General features: G+C 36.0%; 1 protein-coding gene across 1 annotated transcript; it reads left to right on the top strand.

Annotated features, from left to right (window-relative positions):
- The first annotated feature begins 5,996 nt into the window (after positions 1-5,996).
- On the top strand, positions 5,997-17,732 carry LOC107810962 (uncharacterized). Its single transcript, XM_075224502.1, has 2 exons — positions 5,997-6,158; positions 17,106-17,732. Exons 1-2 carry the CDS (start codon positions 5,997-5,999, stop codon positions 17,730-17,732), a joined length of 789 nt encoding a protein of 262 aa, XP_075080603.1.
- Positions 17,733-20,882: the final 3,150 nt, after the last annotated feature.

Below are 20,882 nucleotides of genomic sequence, written 5' to 3'. Positions count from 1 at the left end.
TACAGTTCAGATAATATCAAAGCGGTAAAAGACAACATTTAGCACGTTACGCAAAAACATGTAATAAAGATCAGATAATAAAGCCAAATATAACAATTGTTCTAAGCTCGAATTCTTGAACCCTGAACCAGTGGTTCTGGGTTACAATCCTCAGCAGAGTCGCCAGAGCTGTCACACCTCCTTTTTGCGCGCCCCGCCCCCGAAGGGTTAAATGCGTGAGGGGAGTTTTTCCAATTTAAGTGACAATATTCGAAATGGGATTATTTATTTAATTCAGAGTCGCCACTTGGGAAAGGTTTGGTTTTTGGTGTCCCAAGTCACCGGTTTATCTCGAATCCCAAATCGAGGAAATTTTTGACTTTTCCAAATGAAGTCTGCGAACCAGAAATTCTAAGTAAGGAATTCTGTTGACCCGAGGGAAGGTGTTAGGCACCCTCGAATCCCGTGGTTCTAGCACGGTCGCTTAAATTGTTATAATGGCTAAATATCTGATTTAAATACATGTTGTGACTTATGTGCTTTTATTAAGTTTAAACCGCTTTTATTATTATCATTTATTTTTATAGAATTGCAACGTCGTGAAAATGCATCTCGAACCGCGTCACAATCAATGCATCCGTAGTTGTCAACATATTTCGACTCCGTTGAGATTTGGATTCGGGTCACATCAATGTGCACCCGAGTTTAAGAATGTAATTTAATTAAGTCGCGCCTAAAGAGTCTAACGCATTATTATTTTCGGGGAAGGCCATGAAATTCACTAAACGGCCTGTCCTGAATTCTAAATATTTATTATGGTTAGTTATTGAGGGCCCCACAATTTGCATTTTTATTTGGCGAGGCTCGTCTCTATTTTAGAAAGGATATCCTAAAGCGACTACATTTCTAAATGCGTTTGTCTAAAAATAGAAGAAGAAAGACACACGTTAATTCAAGTATATGCTTTGTCCTAACCCGGATCCTTATCAACTTTTGATTAATTACTTATAAAATGGAGAGACGTCATACCTTGTGAAAATGCTTTAATTGGACAAAGAAGTCACATGCGAGATCGACGAAATACAACACTTAATCTGAACAACATCCTAAAGTCGGATTTCAATTAACTTGCTTAAACAGGATTAAAGAATTCCTTATTAAAGGATGTTACCGATAATGTTCAAAACTAATCCTATAAACTGCCTAAAGGAAATCGAACTGGGTGATTCAAAACTGTATCATATTTGGCTAGATTTAAAAGCCATTTGCCCCCTACCTATTCAAAGCATGCTGAAAGAGTGAGTTTAATTTTAACAATCGTATTAAATAGTTTCACATTCCATGAATTGTATTTACATCCTGTATGCTACTAAATGAATCAAATATCGCGGTTTCAGATCAAAATAAACTTTAATTAAGTACAAGCTTACTAATGTATTCTCTATTAGACTAAACAAACTAAAATGTACACAGCTTGACAACATTTATAAAAATTTGTAAGTGAAGCAACAGATGATTATAATTCCTTCAGATCCTTCGATTCAAACTTTCATTGCGACATCAGTTACATCAGACAGATTCGAAATGTGTACCTGAGGAGATGCTTACAATGAAAGAAGCAGGAGGTTAGTAGAATGACAATGGCAAACAGAAACAACAGCAGTAACAGCAAGTAACAAATAGAACAACTCCCAGTGCAAGATACAGTTAGAACCGATGGAAAAATGGTAGAAAGACAGCAGCAAACAACGCAGTAGAGACAAAACTCCAAGACAGATCAAATCCAGGAGAAAACAAACAATGTGAATCCACCAATGAACTCAACTGATACTTGAAAGAAAATAGAGTTGATTGAACAGGTCGAACGAACTGAGAATCACACAAACAAGGAAGAAACAGTTGCTGATTTTCTGTATATCCCTCCCCTATCTCCTTTCTTTTAAAAATCCAATATCAGTCTTCAGTTTTGAAATTATACTTGAGTTATCATAAAGAAACCTTTTCTAGTTTTACTGTTTTTCAGAACTTCCAGTTCTCCCTCTTCTTAGTTCTCTCTCTCTATCTGTCTCTTCCCCCCTTAAACTGATGGAAGTTCCCCCTTTTATAAACCTAAAATCAGCCCTTTAACAGTCTGTTTAGACAATTAGAACACCCCTCCCATGTGCTATCTTCTTTTCAGTTTCCACTTACTATTTAAATAAGAACACAACCCCATGATATTCCCTTGGCAGGCTTACCTTTTGAGTAATGTTTATTATTTCTGAAACTAAAGCAGAGTATGGGCAGCAGAATGTAGTCTGACAACATATGTTGTCAAACTATTTTAATTCAAAAAGGGCCTTTATGCACATGTTGTGCACAAGTGCACATGCCATCAATTCAGATTGCGATTACAGACCAAACCTTGGATTTCTGAAATCAAATTAACAACTATAAGTAACTAAACTCAGTTCCTAATTGATTCAGGCAATGCTTAACAGAAGCAGGCCAATTGGTTATTGTTCGGACAACTGAAACTAATTGACGACATATGTCGACTCGACTATACTAGTTATAACACATACAATCGAAGCCAATAATCAGAAATCCAAGAGTATCACACAAGGGGTTCTGATTGCAATGTTAATGCAGAGGTTAACTTGGGGATTAATTACTCAAACAATTTCAATTCAATCAATTAGGCAGTTCACATACACACACATTATCAGTGAATGAGGAAACATTCGATCAAACAAAAGGGGTACAGGCAAGGTGGACAATCAACGGTTGATAAAAATTCAAAGACACAAATTACACAAGACTTTCGGCCATACGAACAGACCTTTAAACCACACACGTACTGAATAACAAAGAGAAAACAAACTTACCTTAAAAACTTTGAAAGAAGAAACAGAAAAATCAACTTGTGTTTGAACAAACCCTTCTCAAGGTTGAACGGACTTTAATCGAAGTGTTTCTCAAATGAGAAACACTTCGATTAAGGTCCATTAGACCCTAATCTCTTGGTTCGAACAGGCACGGAACAGGCACGAGGTTTAAACCTAATCTCTTGGTTTAAACAGGCACGGAACAGACCCTTAGTTTAGCTTAGATTAGACCCTAATCTCTTGGTTTAAACAGGCACGGAACAGACCCTTGGTTTAGCTTGGATTAGACCCTAATCTCTTGGTTTAAACAGGCACGGAACAGGTACAAGGTTTAAACCTAATCTCTTGGTTTAAACAGGCAAGGAACAGACCCTTAGTTTAGCTTGGATTAGACCCTAATCTCTTGGTTTAAACAGGCACGGAACAGGCACGAGGAAACCTAGGGTTCAAAAAATCAGATCTGGGATTCGTGTTTCCCTGGTTAGATTCGGACCAAACCAAACATGGTTTGGTCACGAGGGAGGTTCGGGGTCTGTCTGGTGCGAAGCTAGGGTAGATCGGGGTAAGTCAGGTTCCGACTCGAATCTTCAAATGAAGATTCGAGAAGGTGGGAGGGGATTCGAAATGTGTAGTTAGTGGATTTGGGTTCAGGACGGTGAGGAGCATCTATGGTGTTAAGGAAGGGGTCACCGGCGTCCATGCCGCCGGCTTTCATGGTGAAGGTATACAGGGGCGGCTAGGGTTTGGAGGGGAAGGGGATGAGGACGAAGGCGGGGTCTTGGATAGGGGGGCAGGGTATGGTAGGAGGCTTATATATGGAATGGGTGGGCTGATCTCGGCCGTTGGATGAGGCACGATGAAGGGCTAGGATCCTTCAACTAACGGGAAACGGTGTCGTTTTAGACCTAAAGGGGTTGGGTCGGTCCGGGCGGAATGGATCGGGTTTGTTCATGGGTTAACGGGGAAGTGATCTTGGCCGTTGATCAATCTGAGATCAACGGCCTAGATCAGATTAGGTCACTACGACGTCGTTTGGACGTTCTGGGTGTCAGCTGTTGTGGACCGGGTTACACAGGGGTTTTGGGTTTGAGTTTTGGGCCTCGAATTTAAAATGAAAATAAGCCCAACTGATTTTCAACCTAATTCTGCACTCTTTTTTATTATATTTTTTTTATTTTAAAACAAAACCTAAGTAAATCAAATTAAAATTAAATAAACACTTAATACAACTATTTTCACACATATATTAAAATATTTAAAGCAGGTAAAATCAAACAAAACAACAATCACGGACAAGGATGCATATTTATGATTATTCTATTTAATAACCGGATTACGGTTCAAACAGCGCATGACACACACATTTTTTTTATTTTTTTTTATTTTGTTTCAATAATGGACAAAAATCATAGATAATTAACAAAATGCCACGTAAAATCCAAAAATTGTACAGCAGGACCATTTGTTATTATTTTTTTTATTTCTTTTGGAGCGATTGTCGCGTAAGACAAAAATCACGTGCTCACAGCTACTGTTCTGGATTTTAAAATTTAACTGGGCGAATTTGGCCTATGCGATCGCGGACAAAGGAGTGAGATCGCATAGAGTAAATGGGACAGTACTCTGCGATCGCGAATGACACTATGCGATCGCATAAAGGAAATAGTGAAGGCTGGCTAACACACTGCGATCACAGAGGAAATAATGCGATCGCGTAGAGCAAAATATAGGACCTCTCAGGCTAACACTATACAATCGCGGGAGGAACTATGCGATCGCATAGAACAAACTAAAACCCTGAAAATTTACACTATGCGATCGCGGACATAGCTATGCGATCGCAAAGCACAAAAGACTGGACACCAGCAGACAACAGTTCTGCAATTTTTCTAAGTCTAAAACCATTCCGAAACACATCTGAAACACACCCGAGCCCTCGGGGCTCCTAACCAAACACATGCACTAACTCAACAACATCATACGAACTTATCCGTGTGATCAAATCACCTAAATAACTTCAAAAACAATGAATCAAACCTCAAAATAAAGAGTTTTTCTCAAACGTCATCAAGTTTCAAATTTAGGAATTCAAGTCCGAATCACGCCAAACGACGTCCGATTTCAACCAAATTTCACAGAAAGCGCTTAAACCACATATAAGATCTGTACCGGTCACCGGAACCAAAATACGGGCCCGATACCAATGCTTTCTAATTTATTTTTATTTCAAATTTTCATATTAAATTTTAGAAAACAATTTCTTTTAGAAATTCATTTCTTGCGCTCGGGACCTCGGATTTCTATTCCGGGCATACGCCCGAGTCCCATATTTTTCTACGGACCCTCCGAGACCGTCAAATCACGGGTCCGGGTTCGTTTACCCAAAATGTTGACCAAAGTCAACTTTAACCATTTTAAAACCACAATTTATCAAATTTCACATAATTTAACACATAAGCTTTTTCGGCCACGCGCCTGGACTGCGCACACAAATCGAGGCAACTAAAAATGAGATTTTCAAGGCCTCGAAAGCATGGAAAAGGGAGAAAATCAGTGATGACCCTTTGGATCATCACACCAATAATGGAACTCCCCTTCTTCACTCCGGAGTTTGCAACCAACATCAACCCAGTGTTCATTCCTTGGAATGCTCATGCAGACCAACCTCAACCATCAAATGCACACACTGCTCACAACATGCAATCCCCACACACTCAACAAAACCAGAACCAAATGGAGCAGGCAATGAAGGAAGAGATAGATCATGTAAACTTAATCCCACAAAACGTGGTCGAGGATTCAAACCTAGATGAGCTAAAAATATTTCTATTCATGGAGATGCAAGAGCAGAAGCAGATTCTCTTTTGTCCAATGGCACTTTACAAGTGCACAATGGACATAAGGACCCCGACAGACCCAATAGTGGGAAAACATGCAATGATCTTGGTCCATTTTTAGAGGAGGAACCCAATCTTTGCACGCAGGATGGGGGAGAATAAAGATCTAAACAACCCAACGTTCAACATGAATAGGTCAACTACCTTTATTATTTGGAACATAAGAGATGGTAACAATGATAACTTTAGGCTAAGTTTCAGAGACCTAATTGATACTCACCACCCAAACATGATAACTCTCCTAGAGACCAAGATGGATAGTCATCTACCTCTCCTCAATCCATTTGGTTTTACTGATATGATAGAAATCCCGACAGAAGGTCAGTCGGGAGGTATGGTCATCTTGTGGGATCACACCAAGGTTACAGTCCATAACTTTGTTCGTAGAAGTCAGGAGATTAGTGAAGCTATTAAGGTATTTTCTCTCAACAAATATTGGAATTTTACTTCAATTTATGCTTGTACAGACAAGAATCTTAGGAATGTAATGTGGAACAATATATTAGACATGCACAACGTAGTTAGAGGTCCTTGGCTAGTAGGAGGCGACTTTAATGATGTCCTAGCCTCGAATGAAAATTTAGGAGGAAGGAAAATCAGTAATAAAAGAACCAATATCCTATGGGATTGTATTAACGCTTGTAACCTAAGTGACCTGGGTTTTAAGGGCCCTAAATTTACGTGGTCTAACAAGAGGAAAATAAATAATGGCCTCATAATGGAAAGGCTGGACAGAGTTTTTTCTAATGAAGAGTGGATAAATTTGTTCTCAGAGCCTCGATCACTCACCTCCCTAGGACCCACTCGGACCATAATCCTCTCCTAATAATTTTTAATCCTAAAAGATGTGTATCTCATAATAAACCTTTTAGGCTAGAAACTTTTTGGTGTCGCCACCCGGACTTCATAAATCTTATTAAAGAAAGTTGGCTTAACACTAATTATGTCCAATGCTCCCAAAAATTCTGGGACAATATTATAAACTGGAGTAAAAAATATTTTGGAGATACTCATAGGAAGAAATTAAGAATAATGGCTAGACTAAAGGGTATTCAATACTCCAACAATTACCACTCAAGCTCATTTCTCCAAAACCTTGAATCAAAACTTCAACAAAATTACAATGAGATCCTTAAATTAGAAGATGATTACTGGAAAATTAGGGCCAGGATGTCCTGGATTCAAGATGGTGATGCAAACACTAAATTCTTTCATATAACTGCCACAAACAGAGCTAGGAAGAACAAGATTATCTATTTAAGGACAATCTAGGAAATTGGATCTATGATGCATCTCTAATCCTTGACCATACCCTTAATTACTTCCAAAATACATTCAAAACAGACCACTCCTCTACAAACTGGTCTTCTATTAAGAACAACTCTCAAGCTTTTAATAATATTGATCTCTCAATCCTGGACAATCAATTAACAAAAGGTGAAGTTGCAAAAGCAATCTTCTCCTTTAAACCATTTAAATCACCAGAGCCTGATGGCATACACCTCTTTCTATACCAAAAGTACTGGAATATTTTAGACCAATCAGTCACAGATCTTTGTGCTCAAGTTTTTAACTCCCAAACACTTCCTCTGGATATTAACAATGCTTTCATTTGCCTAATCCCTAAAGTGCCCAATGCCAATAACCTAAAATTTTTTAGACCCATAGGCCTTTGCAATACAATTTATAAAACTATTACAAAAATCATCGCAAACAGGATCCAAACCTTTCTTCATCAAATTATTAGCCCCTTCCAAGCTAGCTTTATAAAAGAAAGAAGGTATTCGGATAATGCCATCATAATCCAAAAATTAATAGCCCATTTCAAAAAAAAAGAGGGGGAATAAGGGTCACATGATACTAAAATTAGACCTGGAAAAGGCATTCGACAAATTGGAATGGTCTTTTATATACCTAACTCTCACACATTTAAAATTTTCCACCAAAATTAAGAGTTTCATTATGAATTGCATTAGTATAAGAAAAATTGCAATTTTGATAAACGGGGTAACAACTTCCTTTTTTGCCCCAAGTAGGGGAATCAGAAAACGGTGCCCTCTATCACCTTACATTTTCATTATGTGTATGAAAATGCTATCTCGGTTAATCATTCATCAAGTAGACACCAATCTTTGGGACCTATTAGCCTAAATAAATATCACCCAGGCATATCCCACCTATTCTTTACGGACGATCTTACCCTAATGGCAAAAGCTGACAAAAAAACTATAACACCATTAAAAATTGCCTTAAAAAATTTGGCGAACTGTCAGGCCAAAAAATTAATAACAAGAAACCAAAATAATATTCTCCAAAAATTGCCCTATGATTTTGGCCAAGGAAATAGCCTCAAGTTTCAATATTAAAATAGCCAAAAATTTTGGGAAATACCTTGGCTTTCCAATCCTCAATAATGCACCCAAGGCTTCCGACTATCAATTTATCATTGATAAAATGAGAGTTAGGCTTTCTACTTGAAAAACAAATCTCTTGAACATAGCAGGTAGGACTACTCTAGCCCTAGCTACTCTTAACTCAATTCCCAATCATGCCATGTGTCACACCTCCTTTTCTACCCCGGAAGGGTATTAAGAGAGTTTTTCCAATTTAAGTGACAATCGAAATGAGATTATTTTATTTAAAAAATTAGAGTCACTACTTGGGATAATTTATGGTATCCCAAGTCACCGGTTTAAATCCCGAATCGAGGAAAAATTGACTCTGTTTTATAGTCCGCGAACACAGAAATTCGGGTAAGGAATTTTGTTAACCCGAGAGAAGGTGTTAGGCATTCCCGGGCTCCGTGGTTCTAGCACGGTCGCTCAACTATTATTTTTGGCTCAATTATCTGATTTTAAAACACTTTTAAACCTATGTGCATTTTTAACTTTTAAAACCGCTTTTATTTATTTAAAGAATTATTTCAAGGTTATTTAAAATACATCGTAAACCACGCTACATAAAATGCACCCGCGGTTCACGACACATTCTCTTTAACCTTGTTGGGAGTTAAATTCGGGTCACATGAAATGCACACCCGACTCAAACTAAGTGTAACCATAATCTATTTGTTTGAAGAGATGCGAAGGAAATCACAAAATAGAATTCCACGAACAACTGCTTTATGCTATTTTTAAATCTATGTGTCATAATCGCTGCATTAATTAAATAGTACTGTAGGATTTTCAAGTAGCAGTTAATCAGCTGAATTTGCAACAGATTTTGGAGTTAAATTTGCACAAAGTTGCAGAAATGTCCTTAGATAGCCTAACAAAAACAATTGTTCACTTATCATAAAAGGGAAAAAGGCTAATAAAAGATTATCATTCACATATATAGATATATTGCACTATATAATAGCAATAAGATGTTCAATGTATGGAAAAACAGATTGAAAGCTAACAAGTTCCCACTGATTTTTGGACCATCATAAAAACAACACAATTCTATAATTTCATAAACAACAGTAAAATAGGAGAAAACCAAATAAACAAATCAAACATATGCACTGTTTTCAGATAAAAAAATCGAACAAGTTGAAACACAGACAGAAAAATGAAGCTGGAACCAACTGACCGGACAGGGAATTACACCGGCGACCTCGACCGGAATTCAAATCAGCATCACGAAGCTTTATAGACAAGGACGCGAACAGAAACTCGAACTCGCACCGGAATCAAACTCCATCATAATCCATGCCGTAAATATGTTTATCTTATTAGTACTCTATTTAAGCTTCCTGAAGAAACTTATCACTTCGGTACCCGATTATGAAAAAATATTACCCCCGGTAGAAGATTATCCATACCAAGTATAACAAGCTTTTCGGTACCCGGTTATGGATAAATATTATACCCGATAGAAGATTATCCATACCGGGTACAATGAGCTTATCCTTTCAATACTCCGTTATGAATAATTATTACCCCCAGTAGAAGATTATCTATACTGGGTACAATGAGCATATCCATTCAGTACTCCGTTATGGATAAACATTGCTCTCAGTAGAAAATTATCCATATCTGGTATAATAGCAGCTTACACAGCAGCTTGTAGTAGCAACTTACACAACTTGTAGTAGCAGGTTACACAACAACTTCCTTTCTTCTGTAAATAGAAGAGATTACAGTTCATTATGTACATCAGTTTGAATTCGAGTAATATATCAGTTTTACTTTACAATCTTTATTTTATAACACGTTATCAACACGAGACTCTGCCATCTCGAGCAAATACTTTGAAAGTATTAGAGGTACGAACTTTTTTTTCCTAATTAATGTCAAATTTTTCTAAACTTGAATTTGTAGCCCTGGATATATCGGGCAAAAAGCTACATGTCTTGGGTGCTTGATGTTGAAATTTATCTTGATGCGATGGGTCTAGCAGACACCATCAAAGATAAAATTCAGGCATCAAACCAAGATCGTGCCAAAGCAATGATATTCCTACGCCATCACCTTGATGAGGGCCTGAAAATGGAGTATCTTACTGTTAAAGATCCAGTCATACTGTGAAATAATTTGAAAGATAGATATGACCACCTGAAGATGGTCGTTCTTCCACAGGCACGGTATGATTGGACTCATCTAAGACTACAAGATTTTAAATCTATCAGTGAGTATAATTCTGCTATGTTCAAAATTATATTCCAATTGAAATTATGTGGTGATAATATTACTGATCATGATATATTGGAGAAAACTTTCACCACTTTTCATGCCTCGAATATGCTCCTGCAGCAGCAATATCGAGATATGGGATTTAAAAAGTATTATGAACTTATCTCACATCTTCTTATAGCCGAGCAACATAATGGGCTATTAATGAAAAACTATGAAAGTCGACCTACTGGTTCTTGTCCATTCCCTGAAGTGAATGAGACGAACTTCCACCAAGCTAAATGTGGAAGAGGTCGTGGCCCCAGTCGTGGTCATGGCCGTGGTCGGGGAAGAAACCCAATCATGGTAATAATAATGCACCAAAGAAGCCTCCTCACCACCAGTAGTGGAAAAGGAAGGAACAAAAGCATGAAGCGGTGCAAGCACCAAATGCAGAAAATGCATGCTATAGATGTGGAGGAAAAGGGCACTGGTCACGTACCTATCGTACGCCAAAGCACCTGATTGAGCTTTATCAATCCTCCTTAAAGAAGGCAGAGAAAAATGTTGAAGCAAATTTTATTTCTGAAGATAATTTAGACTTCATGCATTTGGATGTAGCTATTACCTGCACTCCCAGAAGGAGAAACAAGTCATGTAATCGGTGATGAATCTGTAGAAATGTAAATATTTTAATTTTTGTTGTTTGTAATAGAGAGTATGATTATGTAATAGTTGTACATAAAGAAAAATTATGATTTAATAATGATGTTTACTATAACATATCTTATTTATATCATTTTGAAGAATATGGATAACATTATTAGATCAACTTAAACTCTAGCAGAGTTTGCAAGAAATATACAACCACCAGAAGTCGTTATATTTCGTATATCTCATTGTAACTATATTTTGTTAACCACCAGAAGTGATATATGTCTATGATCACCAGAAGTGATAATTTAGGCTTTCTATGGTTATAATTGAAGATAAGCTGTATAAATATTCTCTATATTAAATGCATACCTCGATTTGCTCCTGAAGTAGTAAATATTTTAAAAGGAGGGTGAAGCATCACAATTTGATGTGATTAATGCGTATTCAGATAATTATGTTCGATTTCTTGAAGGATGAGAACTTTTGATAGTATTAATCCATTCCCTGAAGTGAATGTGACAATATTAATAAGTCAGGTAAATATGAACGCGCTCTTGATGTGAATATATTACAATTCACCTCTAGAAGAGGTAATATAATTGAGAGAATATATACTCAATATTTCGTATTTTAAATTTGCTCCTGAAGAAGTAACACAATTGAAATTGCCTCCTGAAGTAGGAAAATATTATGAAGAGGAGTTTTCGTGTGCTTAAACAATTGTTTTACATTGTTTATTTGATTATGATTTTCTCTCATGATACCAGCAGTGTCTGAGCAATATTTGATAGTATAAAATATATCAACAACTCCTGAAGAGCTAACTGTTTGCCTAGAGGATATATGACACCAGTAGTGCCCGATAAATATTAGATTGTGGATAATAAATGAAGGCTCTCGAAGATCTTATATACAAATATGTCATTCATATTATATGATTATGGTCAAAACATATATTGTAGTAAACCTGAAGTTTACTAATACAAATGGATATCATACTGAGACTACAAATAATTGGAAGATTGATAATCTTCATGTTTCCACAATCATAGGGGTAAAATCATATGTATATAAGAAGTTATCCGCCTTATTCTTTAATTTGTATTATATCATGTATCACAGTAAATTAGAAGTTTACTAAAGCAAAAGTTTATGCCATAGTAAACCAGAAGTTTACTAAGAGATAGCACATGCCATGATAAACTTGAAGTTTTCATTTGCCATTTTTAAATGAGCTATTTGAGAATTCAGATAAGCATATACTAAAGAACTAGAAGATTCTTCAGGAATTCTCATGTGTTGCTTGTTCTCATAATAAATTGATTATACCAGCTAAAGTTGGGACTAAGACCCCTGATTCTGAAATATATAACAGGTGAATATGGGCCCGTTCACCTATCATGTGAACCACTTATAGGTGCATATATGAGATGGTTACATGTGTAATTATTGTCAACCTGCAGTTTGGCATTTGGAATTGCTTTTCTCGATTAAGAGCATAATTTTCAGATTATGAAATCAAGACAGTTCATCTTGATAATGTTGGTTTATATCCAAGCTGGTTTAGCATTGAATACCTCCTATTAATGGCTAAACCATTGCTTATGAGAACAAAGCTTCATGTGTTGGTCTAAGATTTTCTAAATTGCATATAGCAGCACTTGTATGCATCAGATCAACAATATATGATAAGTCTTCCCTTCACAATTGGTTTAGGATCAGAAATCAAATATTTTTACTATCTTTTGTTGCGTGGTATATGATTAATTTCTCTACCATAATACACAAAGATATGTTTCCCAAAGATGATTGGGAATATATGTTAGTTTTTCTAACATTTGGGGGATGGAATAAACAGTTGAAAAATATGCTATATGAATCGAATTATCATTAATATGATCCTCACTTAGAAGATAATTCAAGTCGAATGCCAGAAACATTTGCTGATCCAAAATTAAATATCATATTTCAACTGCAAATGCTCCTATTAAAATTAAAGTCCCTGAAGGATAGAGTTTACTGTACGCATGAAGCGTGGTAGACCAATCGGTTCCAAAGTAATAATCCTTGAAAAATAGTAGGAGCTAATGACCAAAATAATTATAATGAGGAGGAAATAAGCTCTAGAAGAGCCCACATATCATTTCATGAAACTCCCGAAGAAGTTCAGATACCTGAAAATAAAGAAAGTGATGAGATCTCAACAAGTTATGTCGCTTAGGAACTGACACAAAATGATCGTCGACGATATATTTGATACAATATAGTGCACAATATTGTAAAAGATTGTGAGGATCGGACCAGCAGTCCAGACATTTGAAGATGTCATACCATTTAGATACAAGTCTTAACCTATATGACTTATTTGACTAAATCTATATGAAGATCCTTGAAGGATTGAAAATGCCTGAAGCATATAATTCAAAGTCTTGAGAAATGTACTCGATCAAATTATAAAGATCTTTGTACGGTTTAAAGCAATCTGTGCGCGTGTGGTATAATCGCCTCAGTAAATATTTGTTGAAAGAAAGTTACATAAATTATGTTATTTGTCCATGTATTTTTATAAAGAAAATGTCATCAGAATTTGTTACACTTGCTGTTTATGTTGGTGACATAAATCTTATTGGAACTCCAGAAGAGCTCCAAGAGGGTCTTAAAAATGCTTTTACATGAACAAAGTATACCATTAAGTACACCAATGGATATTCAATCACTTAAAGTGAATAAGAATCCGTTCCAACCTCTAGAAGAGGATGAGGAACTCCTTGGTCCTGAAATACTCTATCTCGGTGTAGATGGTGCACTTATTTATCTTGCTAATGCTAACAAAAGTGGTGCAGATCGTATTGGTAAAGCAGATGCATGTTATTTATCCGATACCCATAAAGCTCGATTTCAAACCGGCAAGCAGGGAGTGCATATGATTGAGATCAGTGATTCATTCGAGAAACATGTGGGTTGGAATGTGATAAAAGACCCACAATATTATACGGAGACAATATTTCATGCATAGCCCAATTAAAGGGAGGATTTATAAAAGGAGATAGAATGAAGAAAATTTCATCAGAATTATTCTACACACATGATCTTCAAGAAAATTGTGACATTGATGTGCATCAAATTAGTTCAAGTGATAATCTAGCAGATTGTCTTTACCAACTTCAACCTTTGAGAATATGGTATAAAAGATTGGAATGGGGAGACTCAAATATTTGAAATAAGGTTTTCTTCAGGGGGAGTAAAATGCGCATTGTACTTTTTTTTTCCTTACTAAGGTTTTTCCCATAGGGTTTTCCTTATAAGGTTTTTAATGAGGCAGCCAGCAATGCGTATTACTACATATGTGTACTCTTTTTCCTTCACTGATATTTTTCTCACGAGGTTTTTTCTAGTAAGGTTTTAATGAGGCACATTATCTTTTAATGAACATCCAAGGGGGAGTGTTATAAATATATTATATTATGGTACTCCGTTGTAAATAAGCTTATAAGACTTCACCGTAAATATGTTTATCTATTTAGTACTCTATTGGAAATAAGCTTCCTGAAGAAGCTTATCACTTCGGTACCCGGTTATGGATAAACATTACCCCGGTAGAAGATTATCCATACCGGGTATAATAAGCTTATCCTTCCGGTACTCGGTTATGGATAAATATTATCTCCGGAAGAAAATTATCCATACCGGGTACAATGAGCTTATCCTTTCAATACTCCGTTATGGATAGTCATTACCCCTAGTAGAAGATTATCTATACTGGGTACAATGAGTTTATCCATTCAGTATTCCATTATGGATAAACATTGCTCTCAGTAGAAGATTATCCATATGTGGTATAATAGCAGCTTACACAGCAGCTTGCAGTATCAGCTTACACAACAGCTTCCTTTCTTCTATAAATAGAAGAGATTACAGTTCATTATGTACATCAGTTTGAATTCGAATAATATATCAGTTTCTCTCTATACTTGTCTTTACTTTACAGTCTTTATTTTATAACAATAGAAACCACTATCAAAAAGTCGTTAATATTTTACTATCGATGTCTTGGACGGTGCTGTTGTCTCAATCGAGTTAGTCGAGACAAATTGCACAATTAGTCAATCGAACTTATCAAATCATTTACTAAATTTAATATTAGATTATACTCATTTACAAGAGTGGAAAGAATGGTTTGGAGATTATTTTAAGGCACATAAATTATTTATTTAATTTGAATCAAAATAGAGTGTAATAGAGTGGAAAACAGAACTGATCAAACCTAGATAAAAATCCACTGTTTAAAGTTAAAAAAGGAAAAAAGAAATAAGAAACTAAAAACTCTCTCTCTCTCTTTTACTTAGATTCATTTTGGGCAAAGTATATAAAGTTTGTAAAATTACTAATATTGGATAACTCCAAATTCGAATTTAGCTATTTTATATGATATACTATATCTTTAGTTTTTCTTTTTCGTTTACATACACTTAGAATGTGATATTAACGGAATATTTATACAAACAATCAGTTACTTTCCTAATTAGTATATATAAATTATTCACATATTATATACTGTTGTACACATTATATATATAAACGCGCGTATAACCAAATGATTGAATAGATTTCGATTTTGCAAATCTTTGTTTTTGTTTTCCTTGTACATATTTTAGATAAAAGGCCCCGTAGCAAACTGCAGCAACATCTTTGTAATTTCCATAGACTGAACAACATTATCTTAGAATAGTAAACTAGTTTGATTACTTTAGTTGCAATAGAAAGATAGGTCAATCACGTATCAATTACGTATACTATGACGTAAATTAAGATTTATGAACCCCTAACCCAACCCAACCAGTCATTATGTGTGTTGTGTGTATCTCTGTGTGAGAGTGCGTGAATGCACGCTTAGACTTGTAGAGAAGAAAGAGTCCTGAAAACAAGTTTAATAGTATCATGTATTCATGGATAGTGTAATTTTTTTTAATTATCGATCATCCAAAAGATATCTACATTAGAAATGAGAAATTGTAATACTACTCTCTATTTCAAAAAGATTGACACTATTTCCTTATTAGTATGTTCCAAAAAGATTATCACCTCTTAATAGGAAGCATTTATAGCCACACAAATATTATGACAGGTTTTAGACCACAACTTTCAAAAGTTTTAGTAGTTATACAGCCACACAAATATTATGCTTATTTAAGACCACATATCTGAAAAGTCTTCCCTTTTTATAAAAATTTGTACCAAGTCAAACTAAGACAATCTTTTTTAAACTATAAGAGTATTAAAAATAAGATAAATTACTTGCTACAACAGGTAAAAATAAACTGTTATAGCACTTTCGAGAAAATACACTTAAAATAAGTTTTTAAAAGCTTGGCCAAACACTAATTGCTGCTCAGAAGTGTTTTTCAAATTAATTAGTCAAATACAATCTGTTTCTCACAAAAAGTACTTTTGAGAAAAAATACTTCTCAGAATAAGCTGATTTTTGCAACTGTTGAACTCCAAAGTGTTAAGTTGCAGCCCAATAGAGTAATATGGGCCCAAGAACGACCAAGGTCTCCATAACTGGGCAGTACGTGGATCTTTTCTATTTAAGTGATTACCCGACCCGGCCGTATTCCTTATGTATATAATAGAGGATTTTATTTTGCACATGTATAATATTCATTTCTTTTAAAAACAGAATATCAATGAAATCTTAGATGTTTCTCTCTACGATTTGTTTCCTAATCATGTTCTTAGGTTCTGGCTTCTGAAAATTTCCACAGAGATTTTGATTTCGCTTTTCAACATGGTATCAGAGCTCGGAGTTCGATAGATCGCAGTGTGGCAATTCTTCCGGTGTTACCCTTGTGGCTTGAATCACAGTTTTTCGATTTTCCAGCGACGATAACATCTGAGTTTTTTTTTACATATTTTTTTCGTCTCTTCACCCTGTTGAGAAGTTTAGTATTGTTCTCTTCTACTCTGTTTCGTAAATCAGTTGATTGATTGATGGGTTTTTTTCTACATTTCAAAACCCTAATTTGGCATAAAGATGAGTACTACTGGTAATTCTTCGAACATGAGTAGTCCCTCTACAAATTCTGAGTTTGTATCGTCAACTGTAGCCGTCCCACCCACTCTATTTGTATCCATCAGATTCTACTGGTATTGTTATTGTAGCCAGTACTTTCAATGGATTAGGATATGAAAGCTGGTGTCGAGGTATGCTCATAGGCCTTTCCTGTAAGAATAAGCTAGGTTTAATCAATAGGATGGTTGCTAAGCCCGGTGCAGATTCACCTTTGTATGAGGCTTGGTATCGGTGCAACGACATGGTTACAACTTGTATTCTAAATAGACTAGATTTAGAAATCAGAGAAAGCGTGATGTATACTGAATCTGCCCAAAAACTATGGAAGGAGATCGAACAACGTTATGGAAAGCCAAATGGAAGTAAAGTGTTTCTAATACGCAAGAAAATATCTTCAACTTCTCAGGGTTTATCCAACATAGCCTCCTATTTTAGTAGGTTCAAAAAGCTTTGGGATGAATTGACTATCTCCATCACCTACCCTCCTTGTATTTGCGGGTGTAAGGAAGGTTTTCAGAAACTAGAGGAGGATCCGAAAGTTCACCAATTTTTAATGGGGCTGAATGAGTCATATTCTAATGTTAGAAGGAGCATTTTGATGATGAAGCCTCTCCCCAATATTGACAGTGTCTATGAAATGCTTATTGAAGATGAAAGTTAGGCTGAGGTCCAGACTTTTACTCCTTCTTTCAGTTTCGAGTTTGCCTCTTTTTTCACTAATGTATAGAAGCCCTATGGTCAATCTCTTCCTGCCACCATTTAGAAACCTTACACTCAAAGAGGTAATTTTGAGACTCTTAAGAAACCCAATTCCAGCATCATATGCAAATATTGTAGGAAATTGGGCCATTCGATTGACCGGCGTTACAAGTTACATGGGTAACCTCCTGGTATTGAGACAAAGTTCAAGCAATCTGCCACTTATGCTCAAGTGTTTGATTCTCAATGGTGGGTCATTCTGAGGGTTCTAGCACAGATGGTTCCAAGGTGATCCAGGCTGATATTGGAGGTAGTATGCTGACTAAGGAGCAATATGAGCATCTCATTTCTCTCATTCAGCAGACAAAAGTGTCATCTGCCCCTCAAGAATTGGTTTCAGGGTCTACAAATTTTGCATGCATGTTGAATTCTGCTAATTTTCATTTTGATGGTTTTCTTGCTTGCAATGTGTCTAGGATAAAGAGTAGTGTTTGGATTATAGACTCGGATGCTACAAGTCACATGACACCGCACAAAGCACTTCATCGAGATATTAAACTTTTACTTTTTCCTTATCTTGTAACCCTTCCTAATGGTTACAAGGTTAATGTAACTTGTACTGGCACCCTTTCCCTCTCTTCTGATATATCTCTTCCAAATGTTATATTTGTACCTTTGTTTCACTACAATTTGATCTCCCTTTCTAAATTATTTCTTCATCTCATTAGTTATGCCTTATTCTTTCATTTTGCTTGCATCTTATTGCAGGACCCTTTTCTGAAGAAGTCACTGATTCTTGGTAGACTTCAGAAGGGGTTATACCTCTTGCATTCAGATAATCTTTGACCTATTGATTCCTGTGATTCTTCAATACCATAGCTGCCATTATTAATGATTCTAATAAGAGCAGTTTTCAATCTAGTTCTGCCAATTCCTTAATTGATGTGTCTGGAAATGATTTACCTTCTACTTTATGTTTTGATCATGTATGGAATTTAAGATTAGGTCATATGCCTTTTGCTAAAATGAAATCAGTTGCTTTTCTATTTGGTAATCTACTTAAGAAGCAAACTCTTATGTTCCCAATATGTCCCATGGCAAGGCAGCAGAGACTACCTTTTCCTGAAAGCAACATTCATTCTTCCACTTCTTTCCAACTAGTGCATGTTAATCTTTGGGGACAATACCATACCCATACTTATAATGAATTTAAATACTTTATTACCTTTGTAGATGACTATACCAGGGCAACCTGGACCCACCTTTTATCCTCTAAGTCAAATGCTTTCACTACACTCAAAACTTTCATACATATGGTTCAGACTCATTTGGCTTCCTTGTTAAAACTATTAGGTCTGATAATGCCTTTGAGTTGGGCAGTAGTTCTGTAGCAATTTCATTTTTTTCTTCTCATGGGATATTACACCAAACTTCTTGTTCACACACACCTCAATAAAATGGTGTAGTGGAGAAGAAATACAAATACTTATTAGAAACTGCTCGAGCTCTTCTTTTTCAGTCCTAATTGCCAGTCAAATATTGGGGTGAATGTATCTTAACTGCCACTTACTTGATAAACAGGTTCCCTTCCCCTTTGTTGGATAACAGATCCCCTTTTGAGCTCTTGCACGGTGTTTCTCCTTCGGTCAATCGCTTAAAAATATTTGGATGCTTAGCCTTTGCTGCTGTTCCAAAACCTTGTAGAGATAAATTTAAATCAAGGACCATGTCTTCCGTGTTCATTGGATACAGTCTTGGGAAGAAAGCTTATAAGCTCCTTAATCTTTCTTCTTCAGCCATATTTCACTCGAGAGATATAGTTTTTCATGAACATCTTTTTCCTTTTTCAGGTTCATCTTTTGTTCATTTGTTTCCTCCTTCTGTCTCTCCCTCTGATATCCCTTCTTCCCATGTTTTTCCCTCTGTTGTACCTTCATCTTCTGTTTCTACTCATGTCCCTATTCCAAATCCTATGCCTTGCGCTGAGACTCCTCTTTCTACATCCCCCTCTAATCTTTTGCCTCCCCTTAGGTAGTCACTAGAGTTCATACCACTCCTGCTTATTTGAAAGACTATGTATGCACCTCTGTGTCTAAGTCTAAGACCTCTCTCTTATCTGATGACTTTTGTTTGCTAGAACCTCAGTTCTATCATCAGGCAACTTCTAATCCCAATTAGCAGAAAGCTATGATGAAAGAGTTTCAGGTTTTAGAGGTCAGTCATACTTGGGACATTATCCCACTTCCTCCTGGGAAGAAGGCTATCCCTTGCAAATGGGTGTATAAAATCAAACAGAAGGCTGATGGTTCTATTGAGAGGTATACAGCCATTGGCCAAACAGGCTATTAAGCGGATCAACCAGTAACATTTCGGAGACTAAAACTTAAAACCTACTTCTTTTATTGCCATATTTAAATTTAAAGTGGAAAGTTTGAAGAACAACTCTTTCCATTTTTTACCATTGCAATCAACCCATAAATAGTATTCTACCATTAGAAATTATAACAAGCGGAAAATAAGATGTTGTAGAAATAAAGAAAGGAGCTTACTACTGGATTTTGCCGGAGAAAATAGAGCAATTTCGCAGCGCAAAGAGAGTAGTGGTCGGTTAATCAAATCGGTGACGAAGAACGTTTGGGCATCAATTAAAATTTTGGAAATTGTCGGCCCAAATTGACTATTGGGTATTTGGGCTTAAATCCTTCAATTCATTGGGCCCCCAAACACTTCTTTTTTGGGATATTATCACTTTTAGAGAAACGATTTACATTTCAGAGTCAAAAAAGTGTATAAAATTTGTATAGTTTTTGTATATATATACACAAAAAAAAATTGATATAGATATTGGGACAACGACCAATGTGGATGCCACTTCAACAGCTGAGTAGATGGTGATTAGGACATTTTAAAAAGTTAGCTTTTAGAGTGTAATTCAGCTTTTAGTGGGAAAGTTAGTTGCGCGCATTAGTCAGCTACTTTGCATTTTCAAATTACATAAATATAGAATTGTAATAGAAAAGACGCACGTTTAATATGATAATGCAGTTCTAGTTTCTCTCTCTATCTCTGAGTTCTCTCTCATTTCTTCTCTTCTTCTACTCGGTTCTCTTAT

This window comes from Nicotiana tabacum, chromosome 11, assembly GCF_000715075.1.
Source record: "Nicotiana tabacum cultivar K326 chromosome 11, ASM71507v2, whole genome shotgun sequence".
Taxonomy (NCBI): domain Eukaryota; kingdom Viridiplantae; phylum Streptophyta; class Magnoliopsida; order Solanales; family Solanaceae; genus Nicotiana; species Nicotiana tabacum.
Note: the sequence above shows the minus strand (reverse complement) of the source record. Positions and strands in the feature narration are given on the sequence as shown.